The 19,494-nt window shown below is 37.5% G+C and overlaps 2 protein-coding genes across 5 annotated transcripts in view; one reads left to right on the top strand and one right to left on the bottom strand.

Annotated features, from left to right (window-relative positions):
* Nucleotides 1-1,706: 1,706 nt before the first annotated feature.
* Nucleotides 1,707-7,857, bottom strand: NUDCD2 (NudC domain containing 2). The gene is made up of 4 exons (XM_038534832.1): nt 7,347-7,857; nt 5,302-5,350; nt 4,929-5,080; nt 1,707-2,199 (listed from the first exon to the last, which is right to left on the bottom strand). Exons 1-4 carry the CDS (start codon nt 7,638-7,640, stop codon nt 2,116-2,118), a joined length of 579 nt encoding a protein of 192 aa, XP_038390760.1. The 5' UTR covers nt 7,641-7,857; the 3' UTR covers nt 1,707-2,115.
* Nucleotides 7,858-8,028: 171 nt separating this feature from the next.
* The window catches only part of HMMR (hyaluronan mediated motility receptor), a 43,226-nt gene continuing 31,760 nt past the window's right edge, over nt 8,029-19,494 (top strand). For 3 of the 4 annotated variants that reach the window (XM_038534826.1, XM_038534825.1, XM_038534823.1), the window contains exons 1-4: nt 8,029-8,232; nt 13,167-13,265; nt 13,728-13,807; nt 16,818-16,865. Coding sequence is in view for 3 of the 4 variants with exons in the window: in XM_038534825.1 (XP_038390753.1) it covers nt 8,187-8,232; nt 13,167-13,265; nt 13,728-13,807; nt 16,818-16,865 (273 nt within the window). In the remaining variant the exon portion in view is untranslated. The remainder of the gene's footprint in view (nt 8,233-13,166; nt 13,266-13,727; nt 13,808-16,817; nt 16,866-19,494) is intronic. The other variant, XM_038534824.1, reaches the window with a different exon arrangement.

Genomic DNA, 19,494 nt, shown 5'->3' with positions numbered 1-19,494 from the left:
AGGATAACAGAAATCGGACTTCTCACTGCTGTCATTATAAATATAGAAAGGGAGAAAAGAAAAATGCACCACATGGGATTAGCCATTAAGATTTAAGTGTGACTCATGGTTTTCAATATATAGAAATAAATACAGCTATATATTATAAACACACAACAATTGCTCACTACCACACAAATCTTAGCTTCTAAATACCATTCTCCATTTAAGAGAACCAGAGCACCTTAAAAACATGGGTTCTTCTTGAGCCAGGACAGAGAAAGCCTAAGCCTGGTATAATTTGTGCCAGAAAATAAGAAATTCCTAAAATAATGATGAGACGTCAAAAGAACATACAAGCCACCTAGAATGGTTTCCCCTGACCAAATCAAGAAAAATTGTGAGCATCACAGTAATGGAAATAATAGATTTACCCCCACTGAATAAAATGAGAAATCATGAGTCCCCATAAATAGTCCATATAGATATAAATAAGTTGGAAGTTTGATCAGAAACAGGATAGTACTCTGAAGCTACTTTCCCACAAAGTAATCATAAACCTAAAAAGAATAGCTTTACTGTGAAGAAGACTGACAGACACCACTTATTCACTAAGTAAACACCACTTATTCACTAAGTAAACACCAGAAAAAGGACAAATCAAAATTACTAACTCATTATAAGATGCAATAAGAATACAGCATCACGTCTGTAATATCCCTGCCAAAGATACATAATCTGAATTTAATCATGAAGAAGTATCAGACAAAACTCAAAATAAGGGATGTTGTACAAAACTAGCCTGTAATCTTGAAAAGTGCTGTGGTTGTAAAAGTCAAGAAAGAAAAAGAAGACTTGTTCCACAATGAAGTAGACCAGACACCTGACATCTAATCTAGAGGCAAAGCATGACTCGGACTGGATCCTTTTCCCGTACAGAACATTACTGGGACAATCAGTTAAACATGAATGCAAATAAAGATCTGAGGATTAGATGGTTGTAACATATCAATGCTAATTTCCTGACTTTAATAGTTGTATTGCAGTGATGTAAGAGCATGTCCTTTGAAGGAAATACACACTATGGTACTCAGAGATGATGCAGTGTCCTATCATAAATTTATAAAGAATTCAGGAAGAAAACAATTATTTACACTTTACATGTAACTTTGTTATACATTTCGGGTTGTTAAAAATAGTTTTTAGGGGCATCTGGCTGGCTCAAGTTGGTGGAGTGTGCAACTCTTGGTCTCAGGGTTGTGGGCTCAAATCCCACATTGGATGAAGAAATTACTTAAAAATAAAATCTTTACAAAATACATAGAGAGGTACTTTAAAATTCCAAAGGACATAAAAAGAATGAAATAAAATTTTAAGACAATCCTTCCTTAGATGTCTGGATCACTGAAGAGCAAAGTTACATCACTAACTTATAAACATTAACCATAATTTGCTTTTTTTTGTCACTGACAAAGGATTCACCCAACAATCATATTCATTCACTACTTCTGTTTTGTATTAATCCATTCCTATTGTTAGGTTTCTAACTATTTTTCAATTTCTTGACAAAGTCATCTCCCAAGGCATAATATATACTTCAGAAATTTTCATTAACTCTTAAAATGAACTTACTTGGAATAACTATGTAGACCTCTTCCTTTCTTAAAACTTTTTTCAGTAATACAATTCCTGTGTGAACTGGCATACTTAGACAAAGGGGTACACAATTCCTATTTAGAAAAATTTATTGAACATTATTCCTGCGTTACACTTATTGAAAGAAAATTTAATTGTCCCTGAAGGCACCAGTCATTTCACATGATCTATACCCTAATGTTTTTTTGTATTAAAAATACAGGTTAAATATGAAATTAGTAAAATGCAGCATATAAAACCTCATGCTGAGCAAAAAAACAAGTCCAAAGAAAAGTTGCTATACATCAGTAGAATAGTTTCCACAGTATTTAAGATGTTTCCTATGTAAAATGGTATTTGAATGCAATTTTTAAGAACCATAGTTAATGTATTTTGCAATTTGTTAACTGCAGGTATCCACATTCTCCTTCTACCCCATAACTGTTCCTTTAAGTTCACAACATCTGCTAGGATCCACAGAATGAAGCAAAACCGTAGTGGTTATTTCTCAAGATTTGAGAAATCTGGTCCACCTTTAGTATAGTTTCCTGAGATTTCTGCTCCACTGAAGTCAAAGCCAGGATTCTAAAAGATATGAAAAAAATTATGATAAAATAAATCTTATAAGGAAAAATCTAAGTAACTCAAAAGGGAAATGGTAAAGATATGAACTAGCCATTAACAAAATGGGAAACCCAAATGGCCAATAAACATGTCAAAGGATGTAATCACCAAAATAGAACTTAAAACTAGGAGGTATATTTCAACTTTCAGATCTACAAGCATTTAGAAAATCAATATGTATATTACAAGTTGACAAGTATATGGGCAAACATATACTTTAGTATACATGTGAAAACAAATTTTTAATAAACTAGCACCATTTGAGAGTTTACTACATGCCTGCCAGGATTCTGAGATCTACGCATTTATCAACATATTCAATCTTCGTAACAATCCTATGAAGTGCTATAACATGTTTTCGTCTTTTGGAAGGCATTTCTTTTATACAACAAACATTTATAGAATTCCTACTGTTTAGAATACACCATTAGAGACCTTGTGGAATTCAAGAGCGAACAAAACAAAGATCCCTACCACTGGTAGAGCTGACATTCTTACAGGAGGACACAAATAATAAACTAAGTTATCTAATGCAGGGGTTGGCAAAGTTTTCTGTAAAGAGCCAAGTAGTTAGAATTTTAGTCTTTGAAGGCCAGAGTCTCTGCCATAACTACTTTAGTCTGGTGTTGCTATAAGAAAGACAATACACTGGCTCAGCGGTTTAGCGCCTGCCTTTGGCCCAGGGCGCGATCCTGGAGAGCCGGGATCGAATCCCACGTCGGGCTCCCAGTGCATGGAGCCTGCTTCTCCCTCTGCCTGTGTCTCTGCCTCTCTCTCTCTCTCTCTCTGTGACTATCATAAATAAATAAAAGTTAAAAAAAAAAAAAAAAGACAATACACAAATGAACACGCATAGTTGTGTTCCGATACAACTTTACTCCAAAAACAGGCAGTGAGCCAGATTTCACCCAGGGGCCATAGTTTGCCAGCCCCCGATCTAGAGTGTTAAAAGTTGATGCAAGTGGAAAGGGAAAGAAAGGAAAGAAAGGAAAGAAAGGAAAGAAAGGAAAGAAAGGAAAGAAAGGAAAGAAAGGAAGAAAGGAAAAGGAAAGGAAAGGAAAGGAAAGGAAAGGAAAGTTATAACTCAAGGATCCAGGAAGTAATTCCCTAAAGGCAAGGAAGCTCCCTCCAGGAAGGAAGTCTTTTTTTTTCTTTCTTTCTTTCGCTTCCTCCCGCCCTCTTCGTTCTTCCTGGCCTCCTGTGCTCCCCTTCCTCCGCCCTCGGTGCGCGTTCCGGCCTGCGATTATAGTATTTAAATAGGATGATCAAAGACCAAAGTACGCTTTATTGAGCAATGACTTGAAAACAGTGAAGAAGCTAGCCAAGCTTTGGGAGAACATTGTAGTCAAAAGGACAGAAAAGGAATGTTCAAAAATAACAAAAAGGTCAATATGGCTAGAGCAGAATGCCTGGAGGGAGATTCACAGAAGACAGAGAGATTAAGAAGGACCAGATCAGATAGAATGAAAGAGCTCTGATAAGAGAAGCGATGCATTCTGACCTGCATTTTCAAAGGACTACTATGCTATTTTGAGAATACTGTAGCTTAGCAAGGGTAGAGGAGAACAATCAGAAGGTTATTAGAGTAATCTAGGCAAGACACTACAGATGGTACAGATCAAAGTGGTAGTAGAGTTCGTGGTGAGAAGTGGACAAATTCTGAATTTATTTGGAAGGTAGTGTCAGTAAGATTTCCTAACAAATTGGACAGGGTGTGTGATAGAGATACAGGAATGAAGGATGATTCCCTATTTTTGTTTTTCGGTCTGATCAAGTAGTTTCCATCAGCCAAGATGAAAGACTACAGGTAGAACACGTGTGGGAGGAATTTACAGAGTTCATGTTGAATACATTGAGTCTAATATGTCTGTCAGACTGTCATGTGCAGATGCTGAATTGGAAATAGGACTCCAATATTTGGGAGAAAAGTCTAGACTAGAGATACACATTTGGAAATCATCATATAGAAAGAAATTATCCATCGAAACTTTAATAGTGCTTTGATCTAGTAATTCTTCTCCTACATAAACTAACAGATCATTGGAATAGTTTTATAGAGATGAAAGCACAAATTTTGTTTGAAATAGACACAAAGTGAAAAATCCAAATCTTATCAAAAGGGAATAGCTAAATAAATAACGATGACACTTTCAAACTAGAAAACACCCTGAAGTAGTTATGAGTGTTTTTGGAATGAGTTTTATTTGTATGTACTGGTAGGGAAAGAGACCCAAGACATATTATTAAATGAAATAAACAACATGAACAATACACACAGTGTGATCCTGCCTTTATGTCAAAAACAAGGCAGCAAACGAACACATCAATGATACAAGAATGAGACAGTAGCATGAATTAGAGAGATGTTGATGAAAGGAATTTTTCACTTTTTTATATTATGTAAATCTATTTTGAGTGAATTTTTTAGTTCATTTATGCATTACTGGTGTACATTAAATAAATTTAAACTTAGAAATCATGACAGTACAAATAAGTTCCTCTATAGAATATTTGAAAAAGAATAAAATAAAATCCAAAGAAAGACTATCTTCCTAATGAGTTAACTTAAAAAATTCCTCTAAAGAACTTTTTAAGTATTTGTAACCACTTTGAGTTTCAATTTCAAGTAATAATTATTCTATGGTTTTAAGATGATTATCAATACATATTCATACATTCATCTCACTTACTTCTTTCTGGAATCTCTCTAATGTAAGTTTCCTCTGCATTTGGTCTTGCACCCAAGGATCAGCTGCATATTCAGATTCTAGAAGAGAAGTCCAGCAATTTGCTGCATCTCTCTTTGTCTTTGTAAGAACAATACGGACCATTTTTCTGTCCTCTAAACAAATAAAAATCACAAATAAATTAGAGATCATCATTAAATTTTTTATTTTCAAAAATCATTAGGTAATCTTGACATACAATTATGTTCAATACGTTTCTATCACCATTCTCTTGCAAAGACAAAAGACCTAATACAACAGAGGGAAATATATTAAGTTCCAAGACAAAAATTTATTCTTAAAAAAAGGGGTTCCAAGAAGTATAAGTTACCCTTACCCAAAGTCCATGTTCCCTCATCAGCTATTGTAGAATCAAAGAGCTTGCCCTGAAAAATAAACATATGCAGTACTAAAAACATAAATATTTCATTAATTCTTATAAGGCTTTTCATGACTTAAAGACTTTGCTGATTTCCTATCTAATCCACATGTAATTGTCTAGTTTGGTTATATTAGGGAGATAAAATTTTATACCATTTCAATATATAGGTGCTGAACCCTATCTTTCCTCCTAGCAAGTGAAATGGAATCTAGTTTACACTGCTTGACATATTTACTATGACGAAGAACACAGGGCTCTCTAAAAGATCAGGGCTCCTTAATTTCTAGAAGATAAATAAATATTACTGATCACCGAACCAAATGTGAAATTAGTATCTGAACTTTAACTTTACCAATTGAAATGAACTACAAAAAGAACTTTCCTGCTGAAATTAAGCAACGATTAACTTTACCAATTGAAATGAACTACAAAAAGAACTTTCCTGCTGAAATTAAGCAACGATTAACTTTACCAATTGAAATGAACTACAAAAAGAACTTTCCTGCTGAAATTAAGCAACGATTTCTCTTAAAATAAACTTTAAAAAACTGGTTCTCTTTTGTTGGGCAATGTAGAATCAAAAAAATTTTTTAAGCACATACTGCTGTTCTGATACCAGATTAGCTGTGACTGATTTTTCAGAAACTGCCCTTTTAAGAAAGAAATTGGCAAACATAAGTTTAAAAGAGAATTCATCTGCTCAAATCCGTTTTGATTTGTTGCTACTTGCCTAATTTAAGTATTAGAAAATGAAATTAAAAGATCACATAAAAAAAAGAAAACATATATTTTTTCAATATGTCAGTACTAGTGAGAAAAAAAATCCTACTGGTCTAATAAACATATACCTAAAATCCTAAAGTTAAAGTTACTGCTAAAAATTCCCAAAGTTCCTGGAATTACTAAAGGAAATTTGAATTGTGATCTTAAACCACTGTTCAGGAAACTATGAATTACACAACTATCCAGAAAGGTCCGTAAGATCCAAGCTGACATAAATCAAGGTCTTTCATCACGTGAATCTCTCTTTTCTCTGAGGCACTTTAAAGCCTTTCCCCATAAAGTAACAGCAGCTAACACGCAGTGCACACTCGTTACATACCAGACACAGGTCCCAGCTCTTACTTCCCACGGATGCCCTGTGACGTCCGAAACAGTCCTATCAGGAAGGCACTAGAATTCCCGCACCCCGTGTGGACCAAGGCGTAGAGACCCCGAATAACCTCTTGCCCAAGGTTACGAAATTAGAAAAAGGGCGTAGCCAGGTATCCTACGCAAGCAATCTCCCGTCACCACTTCATTACACTGTCCTCTAACACCTTGAGCATCGGATCCGGAAAAGAAATCTAACTTGCACGTCACTGAATTTACCTATAAAGTTTACCAAGGATCCGACGGGCATGATGGGCACAAAACGCCTCTCGACTACCTGCTTAACCGCTCCACAAACAGGCAGAATGTTTCTAGTTTTGTGGAAAAAAAAAAAAATAAATCACCTGACGCCACCTCTGAATCCTCCTCCCGATATCCTTACCCTGTACTGTGTCCTCTACTGTCCCCTAACTGCTTAAGCATTTACTAACTTCGCTTTAGTATGCCTCCCTGCAAGAGCATCACCTGAGCGCAGGGAACTTCGGTCTTGGTCATCCCTGACCTCTCAGCACTTAAAATCAGCGCCTCGAAGAAAATATATGTACAACGAGTATTGGTCCCTTTAAACATCTAGGTGAAGACCCGCAGGGGAACAAAAGCAGCAACTTCTTCGGTTTAGAGAGAAAGCCAGGACACCGGGCTCCTCACATCTCTCCGTCAACTCGGGACTAGCCTTGGGTGGGGACACGGACCAGACCCAAACCAGGCCAGTGCTATCTATCGCTCTTTCGGCTCAAAGAGCCATTCACTCGGCCTTCCAGCAGTCCTTCCGTGGAAACCATGAGCCTGCGGACTCGGGGGCTTAGAGGCCGGGAGGGAAGTGAGCGCAAGCCCCGACCTGCCGCTACCTTGAGGATCTCGCGACCACCCACGGCCAGCGCCACATGCCGGCTCTGCAGGCCGCACTGGATGTCCTGGGCGCGAGTGCCAGGCGGCACCTGAACTTCAATAAACACCTCCTCCAAGGTCTGGTACCACTGGCCCCACGGCGTCCCGCACGGAACCACCCCACTGCGCTCCTCAAACGGGGCCGACATACTCCGGGAGCCTTCCAGCTGCAGCCGCACGGAGCGAGACGAGCGCACGCGCGAGCTCCCCGCGCTCAGGCCACGCCCCGACTCTCCGCTCAGGTCACTGCACATGCGCAGGGACGTCAGCCGAGGTCTCCGCGAGCTCCTTTCTCCTTTCCAGTGGCCGTTTACGACGCTGGCAGTGCCCAGGTTGAAAGAACCGAAATCCGGGGAAGCTGACACCCAAGGGACGGTGGGAGAAAGTTGGAACTAGCGAAACTAGAACTCACTGCCCTGCCGCCTTTATGACGCCAGAAGCGGGCCTGCCAACTTCTCAGACGTGAAATGCGCTTGCGCAAAGGAGGCGAGCGTGTAAGTTACAATTGAGTAACGCCAGGAACGATTGGACACGGGTTGGGCAATAATAGTCTCCTATTGGCTGGTGACCTAAACTCACAGGAGCCCTGATTGGATGCGACCAGGCCAGGTGCGCATGCTCTTTAGTCGTTCGCGTCCTGGATTGGTGCGCCCAAAACTTTGGTTTTCAAATCTGCTGACGTTAGAGGTGGGCCGTGGGTAAGCCGGGAGGTTTGAATTTGGAGCGATTAGGCCGAAATAAGCAGCCAGGAGTTGCGGAGGAGAGCTAGTGACCTTCGGTTTGTGGAGCTGGTCATCAACATGTCTTTTCCTAAGGCGCCCCTGAAACGATTCAATGACCCTTCCGGTGCGTACGGGGAAAGGAGTTGGGGGTCGGGATATGTTGTCACGCACCTTGCCGCTCTCGAGTCCCTTCCTCGGAGGCTAATCGGAGATTTTAGGGCTGCGATGGGTCTCATTCAATTGATTATTTTCCTAGAATCTATACTAAGCATTTACTTCCCTAGCACCATTCAGATAAGGGTAGAGCAGTGAATGAAGCGAAGTCTCTGCCCCATCGAGTTCACTACATTCAGCTGGAGAACACAGCCAATGAACGAGTGCTGTGGGGAAACTAAGGCAGAGAGAAGGAAGTGGGGATAAGGAAACTATTGGTAGCTATTTGATGGTCAAGTCCGGAAGGCCCCACTGATTAAAAAAAAAAAAAAATTGACCAAGTTTTTCGTATGAACTTGTGAATTTCTTTTGGATATTCCATTCAGGAATAAAAGAAGGATAATTGGTAAAGGCAATTTATGGGTAAAATTATGGTAGTAGCATACTTACTGAAAACATAATGAAGTAATGACACGTAGAACCCCAATCACCGTATTAAGTATTTACATTGATTATTCTTTTTTAATTACCCAACATCCCTGAGAGGTAATCCTATTATTATTTTATTGATAAAAAGATTGAGACATAGATTTGCTCAGTGTTACACAACCAAGTTAGCAGAACTGGGACATAAAATCAGGCCTTCGTGAACCCATCCTGTGAACTTAGTCGCTGTGATGCATAAGCACACTAACCAGGAAGACGCAGATATGGTTAGTGAGGCACACTCATCATTCAGTGGATGCAAACTGTATGCAGGGACTGTGCTAAGGTCTTTTCTGTTCTACCTGGTTAACTCTTTCCAAGTGAGAAAGGATTGATATTGTCCTCGTTTTACATATGAGGAAACAGAGGGGTTTTGTAACTTCTGAGCAGCCAGTAATTGGTAGGGCTGAACATCAAAGCCCATGATTTATTCATTTTAATATACTCTTTATAAAAGGCACTTGTTGGCATCTTTAACTTGTCAGCCAACATGCAAATAGAAATAAGAATCACTCTGCTCACAAAGGAAGGCCAAGTGAGCAAATGGGTCAGCACAAGCTTCTTCCTTTTTTTTTTTTTTTTTTTTTTTTACAAGCTTATTTTCTTAATTGAAAGATCGGGAATATACTGTTTCCTGGATATTCAAAGAATCTTCTCTAAATTCTCTCAGCAGTATGTCTTTTAAGGAGAATTCTGTTTTCTTTATAGTAGATTAAACTGACTTTACCAACTCACAATTTCAGAAGTAATAATTATTACTTTATTTGATGCTCGAGTGACACTGTAGTGATTTCTCCTATTACTCCAGTAATCCCAACAGCTATGAGGTGGATACTTTTTTTAATTTCTGTTTCATAAGGAAAATTAGCCTCAAATAAAAATAAATTGCCAGGGGTCTTAAAGCTAGATTAGAAAAGGAGAGAGTATAATGTTCTTACCATCTTCTGACTAAAAAGTACTTGGCACATAGTAATGTCTATTGGTTAGCATTTAAAGCTGGATTTGAACCCTGATTGAGGAATTATAAAACTCTATCCCCATTCCCACATTCCCAGTGACTTTCTATGTTTTCTTCACCGCACTGTCAAACTCAACCCTGAGCTAAATACTGGGGTTATGAACATGATCTAGAGAGACCTAACCACAAGCAGTTTTGTCTAACATGGAATATGGATAATTACAAAACTGACAGGTTCTCTGATAAGAACACTACTCACAAGCTACTACAAAGAGAGGTTTTCAACCTAATTTGAGGACTCAGAGAAAACTGGAAAAGGCTGAGTAAGAATTAGTCAGGCAAAATGGAAGATGGACTGTCCATTCTGGGTAGAAGAAATAGGAAATAAAGAAATCTGATAGGTAGCTCAGTCAACTAAGCATCTGCCTTCAGCTCAGGTCATGACCTCGGTGTCCCGGGATCAAACCCCGCATTAGGCTACCTGCTAAGTAAGCAGTCTGCTTCTCCCTCTGCACCTCCATTCTGCTTGTGCTCTCGCTCAGTCTATCTCTCAAATAAATAAAATCCTTAAAAAACTATTTTAAAAAGATCCAAAAGTTTGAAGCGTTTAATGAAATGCATAGACTGTTTTGTTTGTTTAAAATTATTAACTACCTGTTAGCTACCAGTCATTGTTGATCAAGAAAGAAGTTGCAGAAAACTTGCGATAACTCCCAGGACATCTCATTCCATTCTTCTGATGTTCCGTCTCCCCAGATTTCTAACAAGTCATATGTATGTGTGATATAGTACATTTAAGTGTTCGTAAGGAAAAGATCTGGAGCATGAAAATAACATGTACTAACTACACTCTCACAAAGAGTTAATAGATTAATACAGGCTGGATTTCTACCTAGTTCTTGAATCTAAATCCTAAATCTAACAATCAAGTTTGATTGTTTAGGGAAGTTTTTGTTAAGTATGGTTTTAATTGTTCTCAACTCATGATGCTGCTCAGTCACTGTCCACCATCCCATCTTTTGCTTGCCCATATTTCCTTTTCAGAGTGTACACATAGTCATGAACCAGAACATAAGAATTCAACATCATTTTATTTTCTGGCCACTCTGACAAGTCTAAACTGGTGCTTCTCATGCTTTTCCATAGAAGCATTCCTAAAAGCAGAGAACTAAGTGCCTGTCTGGCTTGGTTGGTAGAACATGTGACTCTTGATCTCAGGATTGTGAGGTCAACCCCCATGTTAGGCCTAGAGTTTACCTTTAAATAATAATAATTAAAAGCAGAGAGCAAAGAATAACCATAGGCTCTGCATGCCCTCATCCCCTCTTCCCCAAAAAGGCATAGCTAACAGTATGGTGGAAGTCTCTTGTTTGCTTTAAAACATGTCCCCCTCTACCTCTCCCAGCTCCTATCCCAATGAGTAAAAGTATGTGCTCTAAACTGGGTGTTATCATCCTATATGTTGGCAATTTGAATTTGAATTTTTAAAAAAAACCTATGCTCTAAGATGTGCCACCCTTATACTGATTTTAGGGAAACCCCTGTCAGCTTCCTGTTTCACCCCAATGTGAGAAATCCGAGATAGCCAAGATTAATGTTTTCTGTTAAGTCTGCCTTTATGTTAGATGCCCCACTGAATTCTATACTTCGTGTTGAAACTCTCTTCTGATTGGAAATCCACTACCCCAACCCCTTATTGACCCACATTTAGATCAAAAAGCTCCCAGGGGGCAGCCCAGGTGGCTCAAGCAGTTTAGCACTGCCTTTGGCCCAGGGCCTGATCCTGGAGACCCAGGATCGAGTCCCATGTCAGGCTCCTTGCATGGTGCCTTCTTCTTCCTCTGCCTGTGTCTCTGCTTCTCTCTCTCCTCTCTGTGTATTCTCAGAAATAAATAAATAAAATCTTAAAAAAAAAAAAAAAAAGCTCCCAGGATTGGAATTTTTGTGTAATTATTTTTGTTACCATTATCCAGGGAGAGGAATGGAAAATTCAATCCATCTTTGATGTTTTTATAGCCTTTTAGAATTGATGAAAGGAGTGACTTTAATACTTTTTAATTGTATCCCAGGATGAGAAATAAATTGTGTATCTACATTTGAATCACTGATATTTTCTGTTGTGCTTCACTTTTCCTTGATGTTAGTCAAGATGTACCAACAAGCTCTTACCTATCATTCCATTTGAGAAACACTTAAGAGACAGCTGGAGTTGCCTTGAAATGGTCACTCCTTGCAGTTCCTGTTTATTTGCATGAAACACTATGCTGAAGTAAGTAACTTTTCAGAGAATAGTATGAATCTATTGATTCTCAATCCTTAAAGCTTTATGCTAATGATATTTTTACCTGTTTTGTTTAAGTAGGCTCTATGCCCAATATGGGGCTTGAACTCATACCCTGAGATCAAGAGTCTCCTGCTCTACCGACTTAGCCAGCTAGGCAATACAAGTCCTGAGAGCCAGATCTCAAGTCAACTATGCATAAACAGGGATGCCTGGGTTGCTCAGCAGTTGAGCATCTACCTTCAGCTCAGAGCCTGATCCTGGAATACCGGGTTGGAGTCCTGCATCCGGCTCCCCAGGGAGCCTGCTTCCCTTCTTCCTCAGCATCTCTCTCTGTCTCTCATGAATAAATAAATAAAATCTTTTTTAAACAATTAAAAATAAAGCTATGCATAAACACTCTGAAATGCTTTCACTTTGAGACTCCAGTTAAGTGAGGTTATACTATATAAATTTCTGGATCATAAAACTATTGTCTAGTATAATTTGTACTTTGTGTAACATTGCTTTTATAAATTTTCTGATGCATCAATATTAGCCAGAGATGGATTATCACTATAAATTTTTATTCCAGACTAAACCTTGAGAGCTAGACTTTTTAATTGCTTCATTTCTAGAAACTGATGGTAGTTACCTCAGTGACTCTCTTTGAGCAGAGTTGATTTGAAATATTTCTTTTTTAAAAAAGATTTTAATTATTCATGAGAGACAGAAAGAGAGAGGCAGAGACATAGGCAGAGAGAGAAGCAGGCTGCGTGCAGGAAGCCCAATGTGGGACTCGATCCCAGGACTCCAGGATCACGCCCTGAGCCAAAGGTAGACGCTCAACCCCTGAGCCACCTAGGTGTCCCCAAAATATTTTTTTTTCTTATATTCAGTCCTTAATAACAAAGCCATGTTGCTTGATCTTACATGATGTTTATCTCAAGACTGTCTTTGCTGTTTTGTTCAGTTGCCTGTGTTCCTTTGATTCATTGAAATAAAGAACATTTGGGAAGATAATGATGTTTTTTTGCTGAGAGGCCTGTTTTGTAATATCAAACAGATGCTATTTTTATATTTGAAAAAAATAAATGATTTGCTAAGGCATTTTACGTGGGTATTAATTTACTATGACATGTTTTTAATTTAAGATCATAATAACATTAGATGAGACATTAATGTGCTATATTTCCTTTAGGTTGTGCACCGTCTCCAGGTGCTTATGATGTTAAAACTTCAGAAGTATTAAAAGGACCAGTATCATTTCAGAAATCACAAAGATTTAAAAAACAAAAAGGTAATGGAATACAAAATAAAATAATGGTTATTTGATCTCATAAATTTTAAAGTTATGAATAACAGTACTTAAATTAGAAGTTACTATAGTATTTCCAAAAATGTGAAGCTATAGTTATATTTAAATTTTCTTACTTGATGAATTTACAAAAGAGTCAACTACATAATAATGCTTTGATCATCCCACTATTGCATAACCAATAAAATTAAGTAAGATACTGACACAGATACATCATTTCTCTTTTGGTAATCACCTTAACCTGTCAGGGAATAGTAGGAAAATCAGAAAAGGGTTGGTTGTGTTAATACTATTGTGCAACTAATTGTTTGGACATGTACAGTCAAGAATGGAACTTTGTACTTCTTCACTAATAATCACAATAAGAAATTTGGAAATTGGGTTTTGTCTATGTTTCAAGCGTGTAAGCACCAACCAAGATCTGTACAATCTATTTTATTGTAGAGTCTCAACAAAATCTTAATGTTGACAGAGATACTACCTTGCCTGCTTCAGCAAGAAAAGTTAAGACTTTGGGATTAAAGGTGAGGAATTCTGATATTCTGTCTGGTTTATCACCTAAATCATGAAAACATTTCTGAAAGGTATTTTATTTGACTATAATGGATTAAGTGTATAAATTAAGGTTGTAAATCTATAAATTAATAAAAAATATTATCATTAGGACTCTACCAAGATTTATATTTCTGCCTGCGTCATTACTAAATAAACCATGCCTTAATTCAGAATTACAAAATAGTCTCCACTTCTCAGTCATTTCTATCTAGATAAATTGTCTCACACCTAATAAGCCTTTAAAAAGTATGCAATGCTTTGATTTGGTAGTTACTGTCATTTGCATTGTGTGGTGGTGTTTGTGCAGAGGGGTAAGTATTGGTGAAGAAAAAGGGGGAAAAAATGCATTCTAATGCCTAAAAGAGATGTGCTGCTCAGAAACTACCAAGGAGTGGTGAGAGATTAAATTATTCAGGTTATAGTTTATGCTACATGTTATTATTGTTTCCATTAGTTTTTAAAGGAAGTTGTAGTTTCTTTCTTTCTTTTTTTTTTTTTTTAAGTTGTAGTTTCTTAAGTTGCAAGAAGTGATTTGTTAATGTGGAAAAGATGCAGAGTTGGGAAACCAAGGCTGTAGATTAAGCTTAGACTCATTCATTTGTTTACCAATTATCTAAGTCTCTTGTTTTATAATATAGGGTTTCATTATACATTATGGAAGTGACCAGCCACATGTGGCTATTGACCACTTGAAAGTGAGAGCTAAGTTTTTAGTATTATTTGATTTTAATTAATATATTTTTAAAAACTGATACTTGACTCTTTGGTTGGAAAATGTAAATGTTTTTTGAAACATCTTGGGTATGTGAATCTACTTTTTCATCCATATTTCATGAAATCTAAATATAGATAGCTATTTCTCTTTTAGCTTTTTTTTTTTTTAAGTGGTCTCCACACCTAGAGTAGCAGCATGGAGCCCAATGTGGGGCATGAACTCACAAACCTGAGATCATGAGTCAGTTGTTTAACAGCTGAGCCACCCAGGCGCCCCATAGATAGCTATTTATGATGAAACTTTAGCATCTGAATTAAGATGTGCTGCAAGAGTAAATAAAATACAGAGCAAAGTTTGAAGACAGTACAAAACATATAAAATATCTCATAATAATTTTACACTAATGACATATTAAAATAATACTTTTTACTTTTATAGTAAAGTAAAAATATTAAATATATTTATTATATCATTAAATATACATTTGTATATTATTTATATATTTGTGATATATTAGTATATATTAATATAATTTTACATAATTATATGTTATTTATTATAATAAATGTGTTTATTATTATATAATTAAATATATTACTAAAATTTTTAGTTTTTAAAATGACTACTAGAGGAGTGCCTGGCTGGCTCAGAAGAATATGTGACTCTTAGTCTTGGGGTCATGCATTTGAGCCCTACATCAGGTATAGAGATTACTTAAAGAAACTTAAAGAAATATATATGACTACTAGAAAATTTGAAAATACATATATGGTTTGTGATGTATTTTTATTGGGCAGCACTGATATAGACAGGCTTTTCTTACACATTGTTTTAAATATATATACAATGGAATATTATTCAGCCATAAAAAGAAATGAAATCTTGCTGTTTGCCATAACATGAACAGAGCTAGAGAGTGATTTCACTCATAAGTGGAATTTAAAAAATAAAAATGAATAAAGGGAAAAAAGAGAGACAAACCAAGAAATAGTCTCTTAACTCTAGAGAACAAACTGATGGTTACCAGAGAGGAGGTCGGTGGGGGGATGAGTGAAATAGGTGATAGAGATTAAGGAGAGCACTTGTCTTGATGAGCACCACGTCTGTATGGAAGTGTCAAGTTACTATATTGTATACCTGAAACTAATATTACACTGTATATTAACTATACTCAAAATTAAAATAAAATAATTTTGTAGTTGATTTAAATTTCTTAACTTGAATTTCTTGAAGAAACAGTTCTGAAATTTTGAATTAATTACAGAACTCTTAGAAAGCTAAATTACATACATGTTTGTATAAAACCCCTAAATAATAGGCTTTCCTTGATAGAAAATGCCAGCATGTGGGAAATTAATAAATATGAGACTGATGTAGCTTCCCCTAACTTAGAAGCACATAAAACAGGTTGTATTCAATATGTTTATACATTTTCTTCCATTTTAGGTGGAAAGATAGATATTCTGGTTAAGGCCATTATGTCAGAAAGGCTGTTGGATATTGGATATAAAAATACATAGAGCAAAAATTATAGGTCTTTTTAAGAATAAAAGCAATAAGTAGATTAGAATCAGCTTACACCATTTTAATGTTTATGTCTTTTCATCTGTAGTTTTTGGGTTTTTTTTTTTTTTTCCTTTTTGGGGGTTTCAAAGTTTATTTCTCTTCATAAGATTCTTTTCTTTCTGGGATAGCATAATTAAATATTCAAAATGTATTTCTGTATAAAATTAGAAGAAGGCACTCAGTAGCTTTATTTCTAAAGCTCCACTTGTTATTTTCCCTGAACTTACTAGGAAAAGCCTAATAATTTATTGCAGTCAAAACTTAAACCTGAAATATTTTAAGATTTAAAGAACCTTTTAAAAAAAAAAGAAGAAGAAGAACCTTTTCCTTCTTTTACCAGACAAGTCTCCTACAAAATGTTTAATAGGCTCAATAAAATGTTTAAAATAGAAATTGTTTGGTGAGGAACTTCCCTCTACTTGCTAGATGGAATGCTGCCTGATTCATGAATCACTTAATAAAGCCAATTAGATCTTCAAGGAAAGAAAAGAAAGGGGTGCCTGGCTGACCCAGTCAGTAGAACATAAGACTCTTGATCTTGGGATTCTGAGTTCAAGCTCCACATTGGGGGATAGAGTTTACTGAAAGAAAGAATGAAAAGAAAGAAATTAAATTGTTTAATATTTTTATAACTAAAAATCGAATTTGACTGTGATATTTGTGACACATATTTATCTGTTTTTTGACTTCTTAAATAGAAGGAATCGCAAAAGAATGATAAAGATTTGAAGATACTAGAAAAAGAGGTAAGCAATGCTTTCAACTTAGTTGAAAAATAAATGTGCTATAAAATGGAAAGAGTTACTTAAAGTTAAGAGACAGAGATTCTGTTGCAGTTTGGCAAGTTCTGTTGCAATTGTGTTGCAGATGGTAAAGCAGACCATGGGGAGGGACCAGTGCAGGCCAGGTAACTGTGACTTAACTTTGTTAGATACCATGTTGCAGAACATGGTTGTCAGTGTGGTATGCTGGCAAAGTCAAGTTTTAGCAAACTGAGGGGCAGATTCAGGATAACCCTCTTCATGAAAAATTGGTAACTGAAAATTAATGCGTTGGTTTATCACAGTTATGCATAAGTCAAATATTTACATTTACTCATTGCAGGCTAACCTGCAGATAGTGATTAGCTAGAGAATTTCTTAATGGACATGAAATCCCAACAGGTTAGTTCAATTATGACAGTTGTGCTGACCTGACACACCTTCTGTACTATATATATGTATGCCCTATTCAAGGATAAAATGGAGCTGGAGGGTGAACCTAGAACTGTCCTGTCCAATATTAGCCACTCACCACTTGAGACTATTTAAATCCAGTAAAACTAAGAACTCAATTTTTCAACTGCACTAGTCACATTTTAAATGTGCACTAGGGCTGCTTCTCTGAGAGAACACGAAATGGTGAGTGGTGCTAGTGTTGCGTCAGGGCTTGGGAGCCTGGGAATGGGAGGCAGGGGCGGCTTTCTCTGAGGCTTTGGCAGCAGCATCTGGGTCCAGGGCCGAGGTCACAGAGCTTTTAGAGGCATTCACAGGACAAGGAGTGGACCTCCATCATGAAGCTGGGCTGCCTGGTCAAGGACAAGAAGATCAAGTCCCTGAAGGATGTCTGTCTCTTTTCCCTGCCCATCACGGAATCTGAGATCATTGACTACTTTCTGGGGGCATTCCTCAAGGATGAGGTTTTGAAAATCATGCCTGTGCAAAAGCACACCTGTACCAGCCAGCAGACCAGATTCAAGGCATTTGTTGCCATGGGAGATTACAATGGACATGTTGGTCTGGGTGTCAAGTCCCTAAGAAGTAGCCATTGTCATCCATAGGGCCACCATCCTGAAGCTTTCCATCATCCCCCCACAGCAAGGCTACTGGAAGAACAAGATTGGCAAGCCCCACAATATGCCATGCAAGGTTATTGGCTTCTGTGGCTCTGTGCTGATGCATCTCATCCCTGCTCTCAGAGGCACTGGCATTGTCTCAGCCCCTGTGCCCAAGAAGCAACGTACTGATGATGGCTAGTATTGATGACTGCTACACCTTCGCCAGGGGGCTACATTGCCACTCTGGGGAACTTTGCCAGTGCTATTTTTGATGCTATCTCCAAGACCTAGATCTATCTCACCCCCACCTCTGGAAAGAGATGGTGTTCATCAAGTCTCCCTATCAGGAATTCACTGACCATCTTGTAAAGACCCATCTTGTAAAGATCGTTAAATAAATAAGTAAACTTAACTCACTTGTAGGCACTGCAGTGAGTGATACCATACAATTCCACCACGGCAGAAGTCTCTACTGAGCAAAGGTGACTAAAGAACCCACTTACTGGGGTGCCTGGGCGAACTCAGTTAGTTGAGCATCCAACTCTTGGTTTTGGCTTGGGTCATATCAGAGTCATGGGATCAAACTCGGTGTTGGGCTTCACACTCAATGTGGAATCTGTTTGAGATTCTCTCCCTCTCCTTCTGCCCCTGCCCCATTCTCAAAATAAATAAAATTAATTTAATTTAAAAAAAGAAGAATCCACTTACTTCCTAAGCATGAGTAAGATAGTCACTGCCGACTTTGCTTTCCTGGCAGTCTTTTTTCTGTTTCCAATGTTGACCAACTCTGTTTAGTGTACATATGCTTTTGACATATTAAAACCTTCCATTGATTATAGTAAAATGTTGGTTTAGGACCAAGAATGTATCAAGCTAACCTTTCAAATCTCTGCCCTGGTTGCTCTGATTCTTTTAGTATTTAATTATATTGGCCATCATTTTGTTAAGGACACATGCCTACAATATAGGGGTTAATACTTAGAGATGTGATAGCTGAGTCTCAGAGAGATAGCTGGTAAGTGAGTGGCAGTGCCACGATTAGAACTGGTAATTTGTGTTAGTTTCTTAATCTTTTAGAATAGAGATTTTAGATAAATACAGCTCTATTTTATTTAAACCCCACAGGATTTATAGTTTGTTTGTTTAAATTGAATTAATTATGAACATTTAGTGAATTGTGGGTGGCTTAGCGATTGAGCACCTCCCTTCAGCCCAGGGCACCATCCTGGTGTCCTGGGATCGAGTCGCACATCGGACTCCCTGCATGGATCTGGCTTCTCTCTCTGCCTGTGTCTCTGCCTCTCTGTGTCTCTCATGAATAAATAAAGTCTTTAAATAATAATAATTATCAACATTTAAAAGTAGAATTTCATGCAAAACAAAGTCAGATTTCTGGCTTTGTTGAGAAGTCAGAAGTTCTGACAACACTCTCTCCATATTCCCTTCCAGGGCAACAATCTGCTAGGGCCATGCAGAACTGCCTCCTTTAAACTCCATATCTGCTCTTCAGTCCTCACCTGGCTCTCTGTCCTTTATATTATCTGCTTGGCCATGTAGGC

The sequence above is a fragment of the Canis lupus genome, chromosome 4 (assembly GCF_011100685.1).
Source record: "Canis lupus familiaris isolate Mischka breed German Shepherd chromosome 4, alternate assembly UU_Cfam_GSD_1.0, whole genome shotgun sequence".
NCBI classification, from domain to species: domain Eukaryota; kingdom Metazoa; phylum Chordata; class Mammalia; order Carnivora; family Canidae; genus Canis; species Canis lupus.
The sequence above is the reverse complement of the archived record's forward strand: the minus strand, read 5'-3'. Positions and strand labels throughout refer to the sequence as shown.